The sequence below is a fragment of the Phoca vitulina genome, unplaced genomic scaffold (assembly GCF_004348235.1).
Source record: "Phoca vitulina isolate PV1807 unplaced genomic scaffold, GSC_HSeal_1.0 scaffold22, whole genome shotgun sequence".
Lineage (NCBI taxonomy): Eukaryota > Metazoa > Chordata > Mammalia > Carnivora > Phocidae > Phoca > Phoca vitulina.
The window spans coordinates 40,021,943-40,038,638 of record NW_022589725.1 but is presented as its reverse complement, the minus strand read 5'-3'; the positions used below and the strand labels follow the sequence as shown (position 1 = coordinate 40,038,638).

Sequence of the window (16,696 nt, the reverse complement as noted above, 5' to 3'; positions counted from 1 at the left end):
CTAGGTCAGACTTCTTTCCTTTGAGGGTTAAGGTGTAGAATTCTGAAGTAATAACCTATAGCTGAGTACAAGAGCTCCTCCTTCTTGGTAGGTCCTAAATTCCAATTTAATTCTCGGAGACCAATCAGTCTGTCAAAACTTTTGTTTTAGCCTTTTAGACTCTCAGATAATTTCTCTGTGATCCAGGAAGAAAAGGGCACTAAATGCCAGTTCCATCTTCTTGGACTTCCCTTTTCTGTTGACTCTTGGCCAAGAAATTCCTCATTGTATTGGTACTTTCCAGCTTTTAAGCAGATTTTTAAAATATATTTTGTCCTTTTTTTCTAGTTGTTTTCATAGGATAGTTTGGTCTAGAACACTTAATCCTTTACTGTCAGAAATACAATTCCTTTATTACCTCCCTTTTTGCTTCTAATTTCCCCTAAAGAAAACATTTCAGGAGATGTGGAATGGTCAACATGGTACTGATTTATCTAACCATGCAGCTGACCATTAATTCTGCTACCTACTTCCATAACCTTTGCATTTGCTCTGCTTACTACCAGTTCCTAAATGAACTATAAGCAGGGAGTAAAACTAAGATATTTTATCTTCTGTGATCACAAAGACAATGGCTCTCCCTTGTGAAGCTGAATAATTGAATTATCCCTTGCTACAACTGCAGATGAATAGTGCATAAGAAAGATCGTTAACTTATAGAGCTAGAAGGAAACAAAGATCAAGTCTAGCCCCATTTTCTACTTGGAAGAAACTCAATCTCAGGGAAACAGATGACCCAGCTTAAGGTCACACAGTGAATTATTGCAGGGTGAGACTATAAATCAGTCACTCTGCTCACACCACTACTGTTTTTAGTGCAGTATAATGCCTTTAGCTCTAAGCCATCCTGACCACTATTTCTTTTTATTCTGGATTGTGTAAACTCCCGTATTTTTAATAGGGGATTTAGGGTCTTAGTAAAAATCCTAGTTTATATGGTTGGGTGTGATTTGGAGTTTCCTGTCTCATTTCAGCTCTCCCATAGATAGCATTTTAATTAGGTGACATGTATTTTAAATGTACTTCAAGCTCATCAGTGAAGGAAGAAATCAGCAGAACCTGTAATTTCTGTCATTTTTGTAGCAGGGAAGGATGGATGTTTACATGATAAAATGACCCATTGTTAACTGAGTGTTTACAGTTCTGCTACGGATTTGCTATAAGATTTTGGGTAAGTCACTTTACCATTCTGAATTTTCATTTCCTCATTTTTAAAAGTAGGGAGACAGACTAGATCAGTGGCTCTCAAACCTGACTGCATATTGGAAATATCTGAAGAACTTATAAATAAAATATACCCATACCCGGGCCTTACCACCAGAGATTTGGGTTTTACTGGTGTGGGTGGGGCCCGGACATGTGTATTATTTAAATGCTCTTAAGATATTTTTAATATGCAGCCTATGTTGAGAATCCCTGTACCAGATGATCACTAATGTTCTTTACAAGCCTTAAACTATGACTGTATGAGAAATCTATATAATTACATGCATATTTACAATCACACACCTTAAGATATTCCATTCCAAATTGCTTGCTAAAGAGGCACCTTAACAAAGCAATGAGTTACCGCAAGAAAATATAACAAAGACATAGTCGTCTTAAACATGACAAAGTATTTTCTGACAAGCCAGTTCTAAAATAACACAACATGATGTGACCTGGGGTGACGTAAAGGAAGGTATACATTTCTAGGGTTCACAGTTTAACCAGAATCTCATTCTTCCGTGAGGTCTAGGACGTAGGTGAAATTTGTTACTCTTACTGGTGTCAAAAAGCTAGAAAGATGGACTTAGTGGTAGTAACTTTTATTTGCAAAATGGTACTTACTTCAGAGAGGCAAAGGAAGGAACCGCGCTTATCATCCCCGTCTCCGCCATCTCGATGGCATGTTTTATTTCCAGCTTTTTATACAAAGACACAATGCTTGACTTGGGTTGGTTTTCCCGAATCAAAAGCTTCCGCAGGTATTTGTCATCGAACTTCTTAAACCTGGAAATAAAGAAAATCCAAGCTTCAGTTAATTAATACTACATTGACCAGAAAAACAAAACAAAACAAAAAACACAAGCCTGTTTTTACCATCATTTCTACCACACCCAGGGAAAAACTGAGTAGTAGTGTTTTGCTTGTCTGCTCAATATATATATTTTTATATGTGCATACCTGAATATATGTGTATATAAAATATATGTGTATATAAATGATACTACTGGTACATTTTTGTATATAGCCATGATATACATATATCTAATAATCCACTCATTATAGATTAAAATATGTATATTTTTAACATTTGTGATTTTGCTGCTTCTCTTTTCAGCGACATTACTCAAAAGTGTTAATACTTGGGGCATCAGGGGGGCTCAGTCGGTTAAGTGTCTGCCTTCGGCTTAGGTCATGATCCCAGGGTCCTGGGATCGAGCCCCGCATCGGGCTCTCTGCAGGAAGCCTGCTTCTCCTTCTCCCACTCCCCCTGCTTGTGTTCCCTCTCTCACTGTCTCTCTCTCTCTCTCTTTCTGTGTCAAATAAATAAATAAAATCTTAAAAAAAAAAAAAAAAAGAAATGTAAATACTTCCTCCAATTCCTCTCTGATTTTCTCTTGAATGTTCACAAATTAGGCTTTTGCCCCCAATACTCTGCTGAAGCTACTCGTATTGAGGTCATCAGTGACCCCACAGTATAAATCCAATGGCCAATCATTGGCCCTCACCTTTCCTGACCACTCCTGCTTAACACGTCATTTTCCAGAACATGACACACCCCTGGGTTCCCTCCTGCCTCTTTCTCAGCCTCGTTTGTCTGGTCTTTCTCTTTTTTCTGGCCTCTTGATGTAGGAGTGCCCAGGGTTCCATCTTGGCCCTCTTTACCTCCACTTGCTCTCTGGCCATCTTGCCCAGTCTCCTGATTTTAATGGCATCTCTCTGCCAGTGACTCCCACATTTGTATCTCCTGCTCCAGTCTTGCCCCCAAGCCCTAGAAATGACTATTCAGCTGCCTAGTCAACATCCCCACTTGGATATCCAGTTCTCAATCTTGATGTTCCCAGACTGAACACATTTTCTCCTATAGTCCTCGCCATTTCAGTTAATGACCACTCCACCAGGTCAAAAACCCTGATGTCACCTTTGATTCTTCTCCTTCTCTCACATTCCATGTTATGGCCTGAATTGTGTCCCCCTAAAAATTCACAGATTGAAGTCCTCACCCCTCGCACCTCAGAATGTGACTGTATTTGGAGACAGGGTCTTTACAGTGGCGACTTCGTTAAAATGAGGCCATGAAGGCAGGTCTCAATCAAATATGACTGGTGTCTCTATGACTAAAGGAAATTTGACACAAACACATAAAGAGGCAGGAAGGAGACCACCTGCAAGCCAAAGAGAGAGGTCTGTAACCGATGTTTCCCTTACAGCCCACAGAAAAAAACAAATCTGCTGATACTTTGATCTTGGACTTCTAGTCCCCAAAACTGTGAGAAAAAAAGATAGTAGGAGAAAATAAATTTCTATTGTTTAAACCACCCAGTCTGTGGTACTTTGTTATAACAACTCCTATCCACTCTATTGGCAATTTCTGCTAGTTCCACCATCAACACACACACACACACACACACACAATCCAACCATGCCTCACCACTTCTACACTCCTACCTCTTGGATCTACCCTGGTCCAAGACATCATCATCCCTTAATGGATTCTGGCAACAGGCACCCGACTGGTCTCCCTGCTTCCACCACTGCATTCCTACAGACTACCCTCGACACAGAAGCCAGAGTGAGCCTGATAAAATGTAAGTCAAACCATGTAAAACTCTGCATCTCACTTGAGTAAATGCACAATGACCTGGGGGCCCTACACAATTTGGAGCTGCGTCTCTTAGCAGTGCGCTTCTCACATCCAGCCTCACTGGTGTCCTTCCTGCCCTGGAAGCTCGCCAGCTCTGCTCCGACCCGTGGGCCTTTATACCCAGTGTCCCTTCCACCACGAACACCCTTCCCCCACACACCTGCAGGGCTCAGTTTAAATCTTTCCTCTGGAGTCACTTACCAGAAAAGCCTCTCCCATCCATCCCATTAGAACTGCATGCCTTTTCCCACCCCCTGAGCTTCCTATTCTACCTGCCAGCTATAATTTTCTCCATAGCAATTATCATTTTCAAACACGCTCTATAATTTATCTTACTTTCTGTCCCCTAGCACTAGAATGATATATATGGGCAGAGATTTGTTTTTTTCCCAGTTTCTCCTTATCACCAGTGCCTCGGACAGTGCCTGGCACACTCTAAGCACAGATAGTAGAATGGATCATTTGGTCTCAATTCCTCCCCGTATCCACACCGTCTGCCCTATTACTTGGCAATGTCCTTCCACCACGGCCTAGGTGACCTGCGCTGTCCTGTTTCCTCAACATTGTTCCCTGCTCTGGTCAGTGGGCTGTAGCAGACGTGACAATTGGGGCAGAGGCTTAAAATGGGTTTGCGTATTGAAGCTTACCTCTTTTGTTTCTATAATTACCATGAGAAGGATATGTGTGGAGTGACTCCTTAGTCCCAGGACAAAGGTGAATGCCACATGAAGCAGAGTTCAGTCACTCCAGTCACATCAGAGAAGGCCAGCCGGGATCAGCTGACAAAATCAACCAACCCTGGGAAGCATGAGCAAGACCAGTCCACAGCAGCCCAGCGCAGCCCAGAGCCTGGACTCTCAGACTCGTGCGTGACTCATGCACTTTAATAATGTCACTGTTGTTTGAGCAGCTGAGTATCAGGGTGGTTTGTTATGTAACATTATTATGCCAATAGGTAAGCAAAACAGCATGCAATGAATATTTGTTGAGAAAGAAAAAAAATGCGTTACGGTGATTACCATAAGCCCAAGGAGGTTTATAGGTACACCCGTGCTATGAAAGGAACAATGTGAACCCACATTCTTGGTACTAGCCCTTTGTTCTACACTGGAGGGCAAAAAACAATTAAAGAGTCCTCCTTTTGACTGGCCACTACAGGAAACAGGGGCCAAGTTTTTTCTATGTTTATTCTGAATTTCACATGAGGCTCATTGGGCTAGGACTCCTGGCAGCAACGCATCTTTTTAAACTTCTGTTATTCTTATTATTGTTTTGGCTTTTCACTAGAGAGAAACAAAAGAAAGAATAAGCATTAAGAGCAAGGGCATCTGATTTATAGGAACTGTGCACTTTCTTTGCTTTATTTTCACACCTTTCATTTCTCTGCCAACCTACACCTAGGCACTCTCTCTCGCCATCATTAGACTCCTTTTACCAAGTTTGAGAAACTTCCCTACTCAAAGGTTTAAGCCTTACCCTTTCTCAAAGGATCAGCTACCTCACAAATTCTCTGGCAAGACCACTAGAAATCCACAGCATTAAGGATTCCAGAGGAAATGGAAAGAAACCCGACATACCTAAAACAATCCACTTCTTTATATGTGATCTTTAGTAACATCAACAATTATGTACATACCAGAGATAGGATCTGAGCAGAGCTAATTTTAAGAATGACCTGCGTCAGCACCAAATTCCTCCATACCCACACACACTTCCCTGCTCTACCTGCGATATCCAGTGGGCTTGACAATCCAGGGAATTATTTTGAAATTTACCTGGAGAATGTCATGCATGGAAATATACAGGGGTTGAATGAAACATGTACACTGCAGAGAAAAACCTGAGACACGTAGCAATATTACCTTTTAGACGTGAAATCAGACTTGGCTCTGCCATCTTTAGTATTTATAGTCCAATTAGCCTGGCAGCCTCTAGATGTTTGCCTGGAACAGACTCATGTACCCCAGAGAACAGAGTATCTCTGCCTGAAAGACAGGATGTAACCAGACTTTCTTTGACGTTCCTTTACCTGAGGTTCCAGACCAAAACCACATGACCACAGGGTCCACGACTTCCTCCTAACACTGCCCCAGGGATGCTGACCTGATTCCTACACCTGCTCACGTCTATTTCCCCGTTTGGGAGGCAGAGGAGTGGTATAAATCCTTAACCCAATTTCCACTTTGGAAAGGAACCAGCTGTCCTGGGTGACTACTCTCTCTTGTCCCTCCGGGGAAGGACTGATGGGATGCTGGAGGAGGGAGAAAAGTGATCAGGTGGATAGGGAGGAGGTAGGTGGAAAACAGGCCTGGCTGAGAAAAAAAACAGAGGAAGAGAGGCAGAAAAGTCTGAATCGCTGACTTGGCAAAGACAAGGACCCGTCTTTGTTAGGAAGGTCCCGAGGACATAAAGCAGGGTAGTGCGTAGAGAATACTGTGCAGCTGGGTAGGCTTGGTTCTTTCATCCACCCCCTGCCTGCAAAAATGTGAATCCTGCCCAAGATAAATGGTCCTTTTTTTTCCCCCTATTTTAGCAATGAAGATTTTAGTTTGCTTTATTACTTTGTGCTCCCACATAGCTAACTGGGTGCTCTCACCATACAAATAAACTATTTTTTCTTTGCTTATAAAGTAAGGCTAGGTCAAAGAGGCTTTTCTACATTAGTAAACAGTGTGGTCAGGTTTGTAAAGGGTGTTTTAGCACTTAGAGTCTCTGTAACTCACCTTATTACTTAATGATAGCACTCACTCACACACACACACACACACACCCATTGCTGTGTTGCCCTTATTATATTGCAAAATTTTAAAGTCCTGAGTTCATGGTTTATACTTCTCCTATAATCCAGTATCATGTCAGAACATGTGAACAAACAGTAAGCACTCAAAACCTCCCTAATGTTAAATTACATAAATCGGTAGGTTGGTCAACTTCACGTAAATTAGCAGGGGGGAGGGAAGGCATCTATTAGCAAGTTAGGAAAGCAAAGGCAAGAAAGTAAGAGGAATCTACCAAAATATAGTTTAAATCTGTTGTCTGTCTCCTTCAAAAGGCTTTCCTAACCAGTGATGTGCTGATAAATGTTAACAAATTGTTTTATGGGGAAAAAAATAGGCCCTGGTTTATAGCATTTGTCAGTTCCACGGCACATGGAACACGACTCCGGCTACCCATGTGGATGGCACTGAATACGAAGTCAGGAGGAGAGGCACACGGTCAGCTCCTGGTGATTGGGTGAGCTGGCTCCTGCGCTCCGTGGTCCCCAACCCTGCTGTCCGAATTAATCCTGGAAGTCTGTTTTTCAATTTATATGAAAACATATATTTAATTCTGCCTGGATAGTGTACCTTGCCCATTTCAACTACAGGATCCTTGAAGAGGGGCGCCTGGGTGGCGCAGTCGGTTAAGTGTCTGACTCCTGGTTTCGGCTCAGGTCATGATCTTGTGGTACGGGATCGAGTCCTGCATTAGGCTCTGTGCTCAGTGCAGAGTCTGCTTGAGATTCTTTCTCTCTTCCTCTGCCCCTCCCCACTCTTACTCGTGCACGTGCGCGCTCTCTCTCTCTCAAATAAAATCTTAAAAAAAAAAAAAAGATCCTTGAAGAGAGACACTGAATCTTATTTATCCACCACAAAGCTTTTTTTTTTTTTTTAAATACTTTATTTATTTATTTGACAGACAGAGACACAGAGAGAGAGGGAACACAAGCAGGGGGAGTGGGAGAGGGAGAAGCAGGCTTCCCGCTGAGCAGGGAGCCCAATGCGGGACCGATCCCAGGACCCCGGGATCATGACCTGAGCCAAAGGCAGACGCTTAAGAACTGAGCCACCCAGGCGCCCCTACCACAAAGGCTTTAAAGGTTAAAAACAAACAGAGATAGATAGACACATTATATAAGCACACATAATCTTTCATATAAGTGCAGCTTTTAAAATATTTATTTCTATTTGTTATAATATTTGTATTTAAAATTTATTTGTAAAATACTTGTTAGTCTATTTATATTGTCAGGTGCTCCGAAGCTCTGCATTTAACAAAGCCCCTTGTCATGTGTGGGACAACAAACAGTAACAGAACCCTCAGTGCTTCACCAAATAGACTATATTCCTCAGCCTCCCTTGCAGTGAGAAAAGCCCGCATGACTGAATGCTGGCCACAGAAGGCCAGGCCATGTGTGTAACTGGAAGAATTGTGTGAAAGCTTCTGGTAACTCTAGTTAGGAGGAAGCTAGTACATATTCTTTGTCTCTTCATTATCTTTCTTCCTATGTGTAGCCTGGAATGTGCGCACGATGGCTAACGCGGGAGCAGCCATTCTGGTCTAAAAGGCAACCTTGGAAATGGAAGTGGTTCATGGACTGACCAGGACAGAAGCGTCCTGGGACCATGATGAGTCTGTGGAGCAGAGCTCACCTATTACACCTACATTGCCTACAGAGTTCTGGCTTTTTACAGAAGAGCAAGATAAGCTTCTATCTTGCTCCGGGTCTCTGTGATTGCTGAACTTTATCTCAAAGTACATACTACAGCACAATACAGGAAAGATTTGCAACACTGAGAAATAACACAGGTCAGTAAGTCCTGCTTCCAGAGTGAGCCAGAGCCCCTTCATACTATAATGGCATAAGACCTTCTTACTTGTCTCTCCAAAAGTTGTGACCCCAATGTCCACAAACATCTTCAATCCCAGTCTTCACATGATCAAAAAACTAAAACAGAAAAAGTAGGCTACTGATTAATTTTTACCTGAAATCAGTAATTTGCACTCTACTTACATCATGCCTACACTTCAAAGACCCTGACCGTTTTTGCTTTTTTCTGTTGTTGGGTTTTTGTTTGTTTGTTTTGTTTTGTTTTATTTTTACTAAAAGCAATGAAACAATGATTCCTCTCCAAATACACTGATTTTATTATATTAATAATAGGCAATTCTCAGGTTATTTTTCTCATCATAACAGTTTGTTCATGATTTTGGAAAATATGAAATATGGTGATAATTTTCCAGTAGAAACATTTTCAGATTGAAGGAAGTAACAAGAGGGATTCCTTGTTCCTGGGGTGCCTGGGTGGCTTAGTCGGTTGAGCATCTGGCTCTTGGTTTCCACTCAGGTCATGATCTCAGGGTCACGGATTGAGCCCCGAGTTGGGCTCTGCACTCAGGGGGAGTCTACTTTGGGATTCTCTCTTTCTCTCCCTCTTCCTCTGCCCCTCCCTGGTCATGCTCTCTCGCTCTCGCTCTCTCTAAAATAAAATCTTTAAAGAAAAGAGGGATCCCTTGTTCCCCCATTCCCAGGAGGTCTAGCAGGTTAATTTGGAGAAGCCACTGTGCAGCTGTGCTCACACCCCCCGACTCAAGTCCTTCTTGGCCCTCTCTCCCTTTTACCCTCTGCCACTTCCCTCTCCTTCAAGAAATGAGTGCCAGAATGTCAAGCTGTCGACTGAATCCAACAAGTTTTTCTTTTATCACTTAAATCATTATTACTACGTTAACACTTACCCGGCAATGGATTTCTTCACTGACCGCTTGCTGTTTCTTATTGGACCTCTTAACATCGAGAAATTCCACCAGTGGTCGGATAGTAATTCCCTGCACAAAAAAAAAAAAAATAGTATATCTTCTTATAGAATTAAGTGAAAAATTCAAGAATAACTTTTATTCTTCTGAGCTTTGATAACCAACAAAAGATATCCTCCTCTCAAGATTTAATACAGTACATGTAACACTTTATTAATTTTTCCTCCTCTCCAATAACTGGCACATTTTCATAGGGCCATGACCCAACATGTGCTACTAGAAACCAAACAATGGACAAAGTTCAAGAAATTGCAAACTAATTCTAAGTAATTCTAAGAAATAGAGAAAGAAAGAAATTCCAAGAAACAATAAAGTATTATCCAAATCAGAGGAATCACCTACTTGCATTATCCATAGAAAACTTTTCAATAATTCTTATATTCATTAATTTATTAAGACCATTTTAATGGTACTTCTGCTAGACACATGTTAGGGTCTTGGCATTTGGGATACAAAGATAAAATAGTTAAGGCACTCAGTTCTAGGCCTTTGTAGTTTTATAGGGAGAAGGATATGCCAAAAATAGTTACAGAGTAGGCAAAAGGAAGGATGAGAGAGACACAGGAAGCCAGTCCAGAAAGGCCTCATAGAGAGGGAACAGTGAATAGTAGTCTTAAAAGATGTCAGAAGCATATCTTAGCGGGGACCAACCACGAGCAAAGAATCAGCAGTGAGAAAGGGTACAGAGGGGTTTGGGCATGTTTGTGAACTTGAAAAGTGGAGAGAACCATAAGCTATTTAGTAACCTAAGAAGAGAAGAAAAATTTCCTTAACATGATAAAAAAGACATCTGCCAGAAATCTATAGTGAACATCTGACTTAATAATTAAACATTAAAAGCCTTTCCATTAGAACTAGAAATAACACAAGGATACTCTTTATCTGCTATTTGACACAGTTCTGCATGTCCCAGTAAATTAAATAAGAAACAAAGAGGTAGAAGTATAGATACTAAAAATGAAATAACAAGATTTTTGTTGTTCATGAGTGATCTAGTTTTTGTCCTAAAATATCTAACACAATCTCTTTTCATTTAAAAATACCAAGAAAGTTTAATAATGTGATTAGACATATCAACATATACAAATCCGTCCCATATGCTAATTTTAAAAAAGAAACAGAATAAACACCTACATGAGAGAGAATAGATATATATATTAGTGTGTACTCATATATAATAATATATAAAATATATATAGTATACTATACAGACACTAACTATATACACTTATATAATCCATCCATGTATATATATAATATACAATCCTATCATGAAATGCATAAAATCTTCACAAAAAGAACTATAAAACTTAGTAAAAGGATATTCAAAAGATCTGGGTTTTAAAAAGACACTTCCTAGATGGGATTACATACGATATTATGTTGACAATTTTATCTCAGTGCATGCAATACAATTCCGATACCTATTCCAAAAGGATTTTTATTAACAGAACTTGAGAAGTCAGCTCTAAATTAGTCGGGGGCAGTAAAAGTAACCAGGAAAATTTAGCAAAATAAGAATGATAGGAGAACTTAGATATCAAAACAATCAGCTAATATACTTAAAATTACGAGATATTAGCACTAAAACAGGCCAAGTGAGGAGGGGGTGAGAACATGGGGTCAAGGAAGATCCCAAAGACTCCTGCATGGTAGGCAGGTGGCTGGCCCTTCTTGGCATGGGGAACACATGCATGGGGGCAATAAGTGGATTTTGGGGGGTGAGGAGGGATGGGTACATTGAGATATGTTCCCTGTCACGCATTTGATTTCGTCTCGCCTTTCTGCATGTCTTTATTCGGGAATGCTTTTGATAATATAAACTGTGACACACACACACACACTTTTTAAGGGAGGTCATTCACTGTGTTCCATCAATCCGGTTTCGGGCATTTTTAAGCTTAACTTTAACTTTCTGAAGTGTAAACTGATTTTGACCGAATTTAGTAGAAGACACACCTTACGTCCTATTTGCTTTTCAGTCTGTCACTTTGAAATAACACAGGAGGTAATAAACAGTTTTCTAATCAACACGTATCCTGTCATTTTTAACTTACGTAAATGAAAATGGGTATAAACATGGTTTATGGAGTTGGGTGATTCCACTGAACTCCAGATTCCATGAAGCCACTGATTTAATAACCACTCCAGGAAAAAAAAAAAATCAACAAAATCAATGCAATTTTGAAACTATATAATGTATTCTAAGGACGCTAACTGTTGTTTTGCATGCTTTTTTCCTATCAGTATCCACTTAGGAAAAAAAATAAGTGAGGGCCCAGCAGTTGTAAATACGGGACATAGAAATAAAGATAGGACACAGGCCCCAATCCAGATGTTGACTCCTTCCACTGGACAGATAATCTAGAGGTTAGTGCACTGTCACAAATAAAACAACACTGATCAACTACCGGAAGCAAGTATGGCCTGGTACCTAGCGTAACCCCAGCTTCTAAAAATACAACATATTGTAGTTTATAACTAATACAATTTATTGGTTATATGCAACGGATCACGGACACTGTCTTTGAACAACCTCTACTTAAACAGCTCCTTTCAGAGTCTCCTATTTGCTCTTTGAAGTATTTGCAGTTGTCATGTCATGTCAACAGGAATGATCTGATAGGTTTCTCTCCCTCCCTTCTTCCTTCCTTCCTCAATCCATCTATTTTGGAGGCAGAGTACCTGGCATCTGCGAACGTCATATTAAGTTCCCTAGGCTGGATGCTATCCTCTAGGAGCCCTGAGTCTTGGGTTGGGAGAAATAAAGGAAAAGCACAAACAAAAACAAAAACAACAGCTAACGTTTGAGAAGGCACCTTATTTTAACCACATTGGAAAATTTCCAGTTCAGGTCACCTGCGAAGCAACCTTTGATAAGCCTTAGAAAAACAGCTTGTTACGATCCATGTAGGTTGAAACAATAAAGAAACACCTTGGTTTTCCATCAAACCACTGAAAACCATATTTGCAAAGGGCAAGTGATGGTTCCCCCATTCACTCGGCTTTGGCACAATACGCACAACACCTCGGGGCCAGACCTGATGGAAGGGAATCATTTAGCCGCAGGCACCACCAGGCAGCCAGCCCGGTGAGCTCTGTTTTTTCCACCCTGTGCCACCTCTATCTCCACCTGCCTGCTTCTGCAGACACAAAAAAGAACTGCTGTCTGATGAAGTAATGAGCATTCTTTTGGTTTGAGCTTTTGGAAGAAAATGATTTCTTGTTTGGTTGTTTTTTGTTTTTTATTTCATTAAATTTTGCACAAAAAAAAAAAAAGTGGGAGGAACTGCCTTACATTTCTCTGCTGATCTAGTAGACAATGTCCAGCAAAACTCAAAGAAACTCTCTAACAACAACCAAAAAAAGTCACTATCATTGCTCTGCTATCCCATATCCTCTGTAAGGCCTTGCTCACATTACAAACTTAATTATAGAGATCATAAGCCCGGCTTAACAGGTGGTATTTATCTTTGAATGGGATAAGTGGGCAAGAACCATAAAAGTGTTCTCGGGGGGTGCTCACGCTCTTCACGCCACAGTCTCCCGGCCTCTGTGTATCTTTCTTTCTGGACTTAACCACACTGCACAGTAACTGGCTGTCAGACATCTGTCTCTTCCCCTGAATCATGTCTTTCTCTTTCCTGTGCCATCAGTGTTTCTCTCTACCGTCCCACCAGCATTCAGGCACGCTACTATGGCTCCCGTCTTTGCAAAACACAAACAAAACCCTCCTCTGGCTCACATTCTCCTCTTGTGGCCACTCCTTTCCTCTCCCAGACCTCAGCAGACTTGCCTTCTATCTCCTGTCTGTCTCCAATCTCTCTTTATCCTTCTCCCTGGAATCCAACTGATGGGAGTTTCCTCACCATCTGACCCCAGCACTCTTGTGAAGATGTCCACTCATCACGGACTTGCTGCATACAATAGTCCACTCTTTGTTCCCACCTTGCCTGACCATGCACCCCATTTGTCACAGTTGCTAGAACCCTCTCCTTCCTCAACACTCTCTTCACTTGTGTGGATGAGCCCCTCTTGATGTTTCTCCCATTTTACTATTCACCTTTTTCATTCTCCTCGACTGGTTCATGAACGTTTTCTTGACTTCTCAATATTGGTATGCCTCCTTATCTATTCTCTCCCTATGCTCACTCCTGAATTGTTTCTTCCAGACTCATGTTTTACAAACCATCTATATACCAATGAGTCTCAAATTTCTATTTCCCACTCTGGCTTCTCCCATAAATTCTAGACCCATACATACAATTGCCTAGTCAATATCTCTATTTGGATGTCTAATAGGCAATAGGCACATCCAAGATATATGTGTCCAAAACCAAACACCCGATTCCCCACCCTTCAAACCCAATACTCCACCGATATTAAATTAAACATCACCTTCTTTTACCTAGTTGCTCAGTCACAAACCCTTGCAACTATCTTTGTGCTTTCTCTTACATCCTAAATTACTCACCTACATTTTTTATCTTAAAAAGTCCTGATCATCTTGCTCATTTTATTGTAGGACCAGAATGAATTTTTGTTAGTTCCACTGAATTCCACTTAGTAATGGTATATGCTAATTAAATATAGGCATGTGTCATTGTTACACTATATACATATCTTAAACACGACCATTCGTTTAACAAATGAAAGCACAATGTCTATAAAATAGTTGGCATCACCGCCCCAGTTTGACAGGCTAAGTCAGCAAAGGTATTTTTTTTATTTTTATTTTTTATTGGGAGGAGGGGCAGAGGGAGAGGAAGAGAGAGAGAATCTTAAGCAGGCTTCATACCTAGTGCAGAGCCCCATGTAGGGCTTGATCTCAGGACCCTGAGATCATGACCTGAGCTGAAATCAAGAGTCGGATGCTTAACTGACTGAGCTACCCAGGTGCCCCCAGAGGTATTTGATTTTTGGGAAAAGCCAGCCCACCCTGGGTCCTGAGTATCCCACACACTCTTGCAGGGGGTGCCCATGATGCAGGGCTTCAACTGCCTTTACCCAGGCCATTTTTCAGGGTTGCATTTGCAACAAGCAATATTGAGAGATGAGGTAATGTCACCCTCGAGAGTGATAAATCCTCCACCTCAGTGCCTGTCTCCTGTAATGCGACCCGCCACATGTGTGGACATCCATCCTGGGCCCTCTGTGGGGGGACCTGAGGTGTGGAACACTGACCCAAACCAACACGAAGCTCTGGCTACTGCTTTGGCCATGAGTAATAAAGCCCTTTGTCTATGATGCAGGAGTCAGGTGTCCTCTGCAAGCATCCATGGAAGTTTTACAGGCAAGTTAAACTTGTTAACTTGCAAATAGGGTAAAATCCCAGATGCTTCACAGTTCTAGACAATGACTTACAATAGACACAACATGGATCTGTGGTGGAGGCAGAAAGAGACTGTCCTCTTTTGAATTCCAGTCAACCTTGCTACCTGATGGGCTTCTAGATAACCACTGATGGATTTCCAGAATTCGGAGGATCTGCTTATGATCATAGGGATTTATTAAATAATAACCAGATTGTTAGTTGTTCTGCAATCATTTTTCTTTTCAAAGAAAAGATATGTACATCAAAGGGCATTGTTTTTCTTACTTCTATAGCCATTTTACTTAATGTTATAATTAAAACAGCAAATCATCAGGTTAAATCATCAAGTACTATGTTTACATACAAATTTCTTCTCTACTGCCTGGGAGGGAGGTACCATTATCCAGAGGCTGTTCTAGACAATAACTATCAGAATATCAACCAGAAGTTTAACCCAGGACAGCCTTACTCCAACGTCTGTGCTTTCTACTACTAGACTCTACCTCGCCCCCAATCTCAAATATAATTTTAAAATGAGAGACAGCTTATATTTTATGTAATATTACCAATCTTATCTGAAAGAAAAAGAATTCACATGAGCAAGGAATCAGAATTGTTTACTCATTCAATATTCCACAAGCAAGACTGTATTCTGGTAACATGTTAATATGCTTCATCAAGAGGCTACTTTCCTAATTATCAGCATGATTCAAAGAATGTTAAAATTCTCATTATAAGTCTAGGTGTCAGATAATAAACCATATGTCACATGGAATTCTATTTTAGAAGATAGTGCTAACTCAACAGTATTAGGGATGGAAGAGCTCATCATACAAGACATGTTGAAATAAAGGGGAAAGACACTTAGAAGTTGAATGATAGATCCATCAACATAAAAGTTGTCACTTGAAAAAGAATGCATAGCCCTTAATCAGAAGGCAAATATTATGCATAGATTATAATTAATTATTTCTACTATGTTTATAACCCATAAGTATTTTCTTTCAGGATTCTTTCCCTGAGTTCCTTAATTATTGATGTATTCTGGAAAAAAAGATCCTTTCTGAAGGGAGTATGTGTGTGTTTGTGTGGGTGTGAACGTGTGTGTTCATAACCCAGAACCACTTAAGAGCAGGTCATTAGTCTCCAATCTGTGCACACAAAAGGGTGGGCCAGACAACAGTGGCAGGAAGATTACAGTATGGATGGAACTACAGAAATTCCACGTCCCCACGGGCATCAGAGAGAGCTTCACCAGGTTAGTCTTAAACCTAATCGGAGGAGAAGACTGCTCATGATGTATGCTTATAGACTCCAAATACTGACCCCCCCAAAATCTCTGAAAGGTAAATTTGATATGCTTACAATACCAAATATAGCCAATAAATCTAGACTATTCTGTCTGTGGCCTCTGATTTTTCATCTGTCACATCAAAAATTCTGTTAAATATTGCTATACATGCTATTCATTCAAAGTGGGTGTGTAGGCTTTGAAGATGGGGAATCTAAATTTCACCTATATCTTTTGGTTGATTTACAATTCCCAAAAGCCAAGATATATGAGTATAATAACAAGACTCTATATTAATCACCTATGTCCACATATGCATTGAATAATAGTATACCTTTCTGCAATACTTTCCTTTTTCCTATGTATGCTATGTTTGTTCTGATTGTAGAAATGTCATTTTATGTCTCTGTTGAATCTACTAACTAAAAAATTTGAGCTTGTCTTTTGTATGTGCTCTCCTGAATTACATCTTCCTATTTTGTCATTTTTTATTGGATTTTACAAATGCACGTGTCCATGATGTTGGGGGAGGGGGCCACTTCTACACTGTAGATATCTGAGAAACACTTGTGTGGATAACAGCAGCTGATATATTCATCTCCAAATGACCCAGTTCCTAGTTACACTA

The 16,696-nt window shown here is 40.6% G+C and overlaps 1 protein-coding gene across 1 annotated transcript in view; it reads right to left on the bottom strand.

Annotated features, from left to right (window-relative positions):
• Positions 1 to 16,696, bottom strand: part of SLC9A2 (solute carrier family 9 member A2) — a 95,155-nt gene that overhangs the window by 12,322 nt on the left and 66,137 nt on the right. The window contains exons 6-8 of the mRNA XM_032419808.1: positions 9,386 to 9,475; positions 8,527 to 8,597; positions 1,870 to 2,031 (exon numbers count right to left, since the gene is read on the bottom strand). Coding sequence (XP_032275699.1) covers positions 1,870 to 2,031; positions 8,527 to 8,597; positions 9,386 to 9,475 — 323 coding nt within the window. The remainder of the gene's footprint in view (positions 1 to 1,869; positions 2,032 to 8,526; positions 8,598 to 9,385; positions 9,476 to 16,696) is intronic.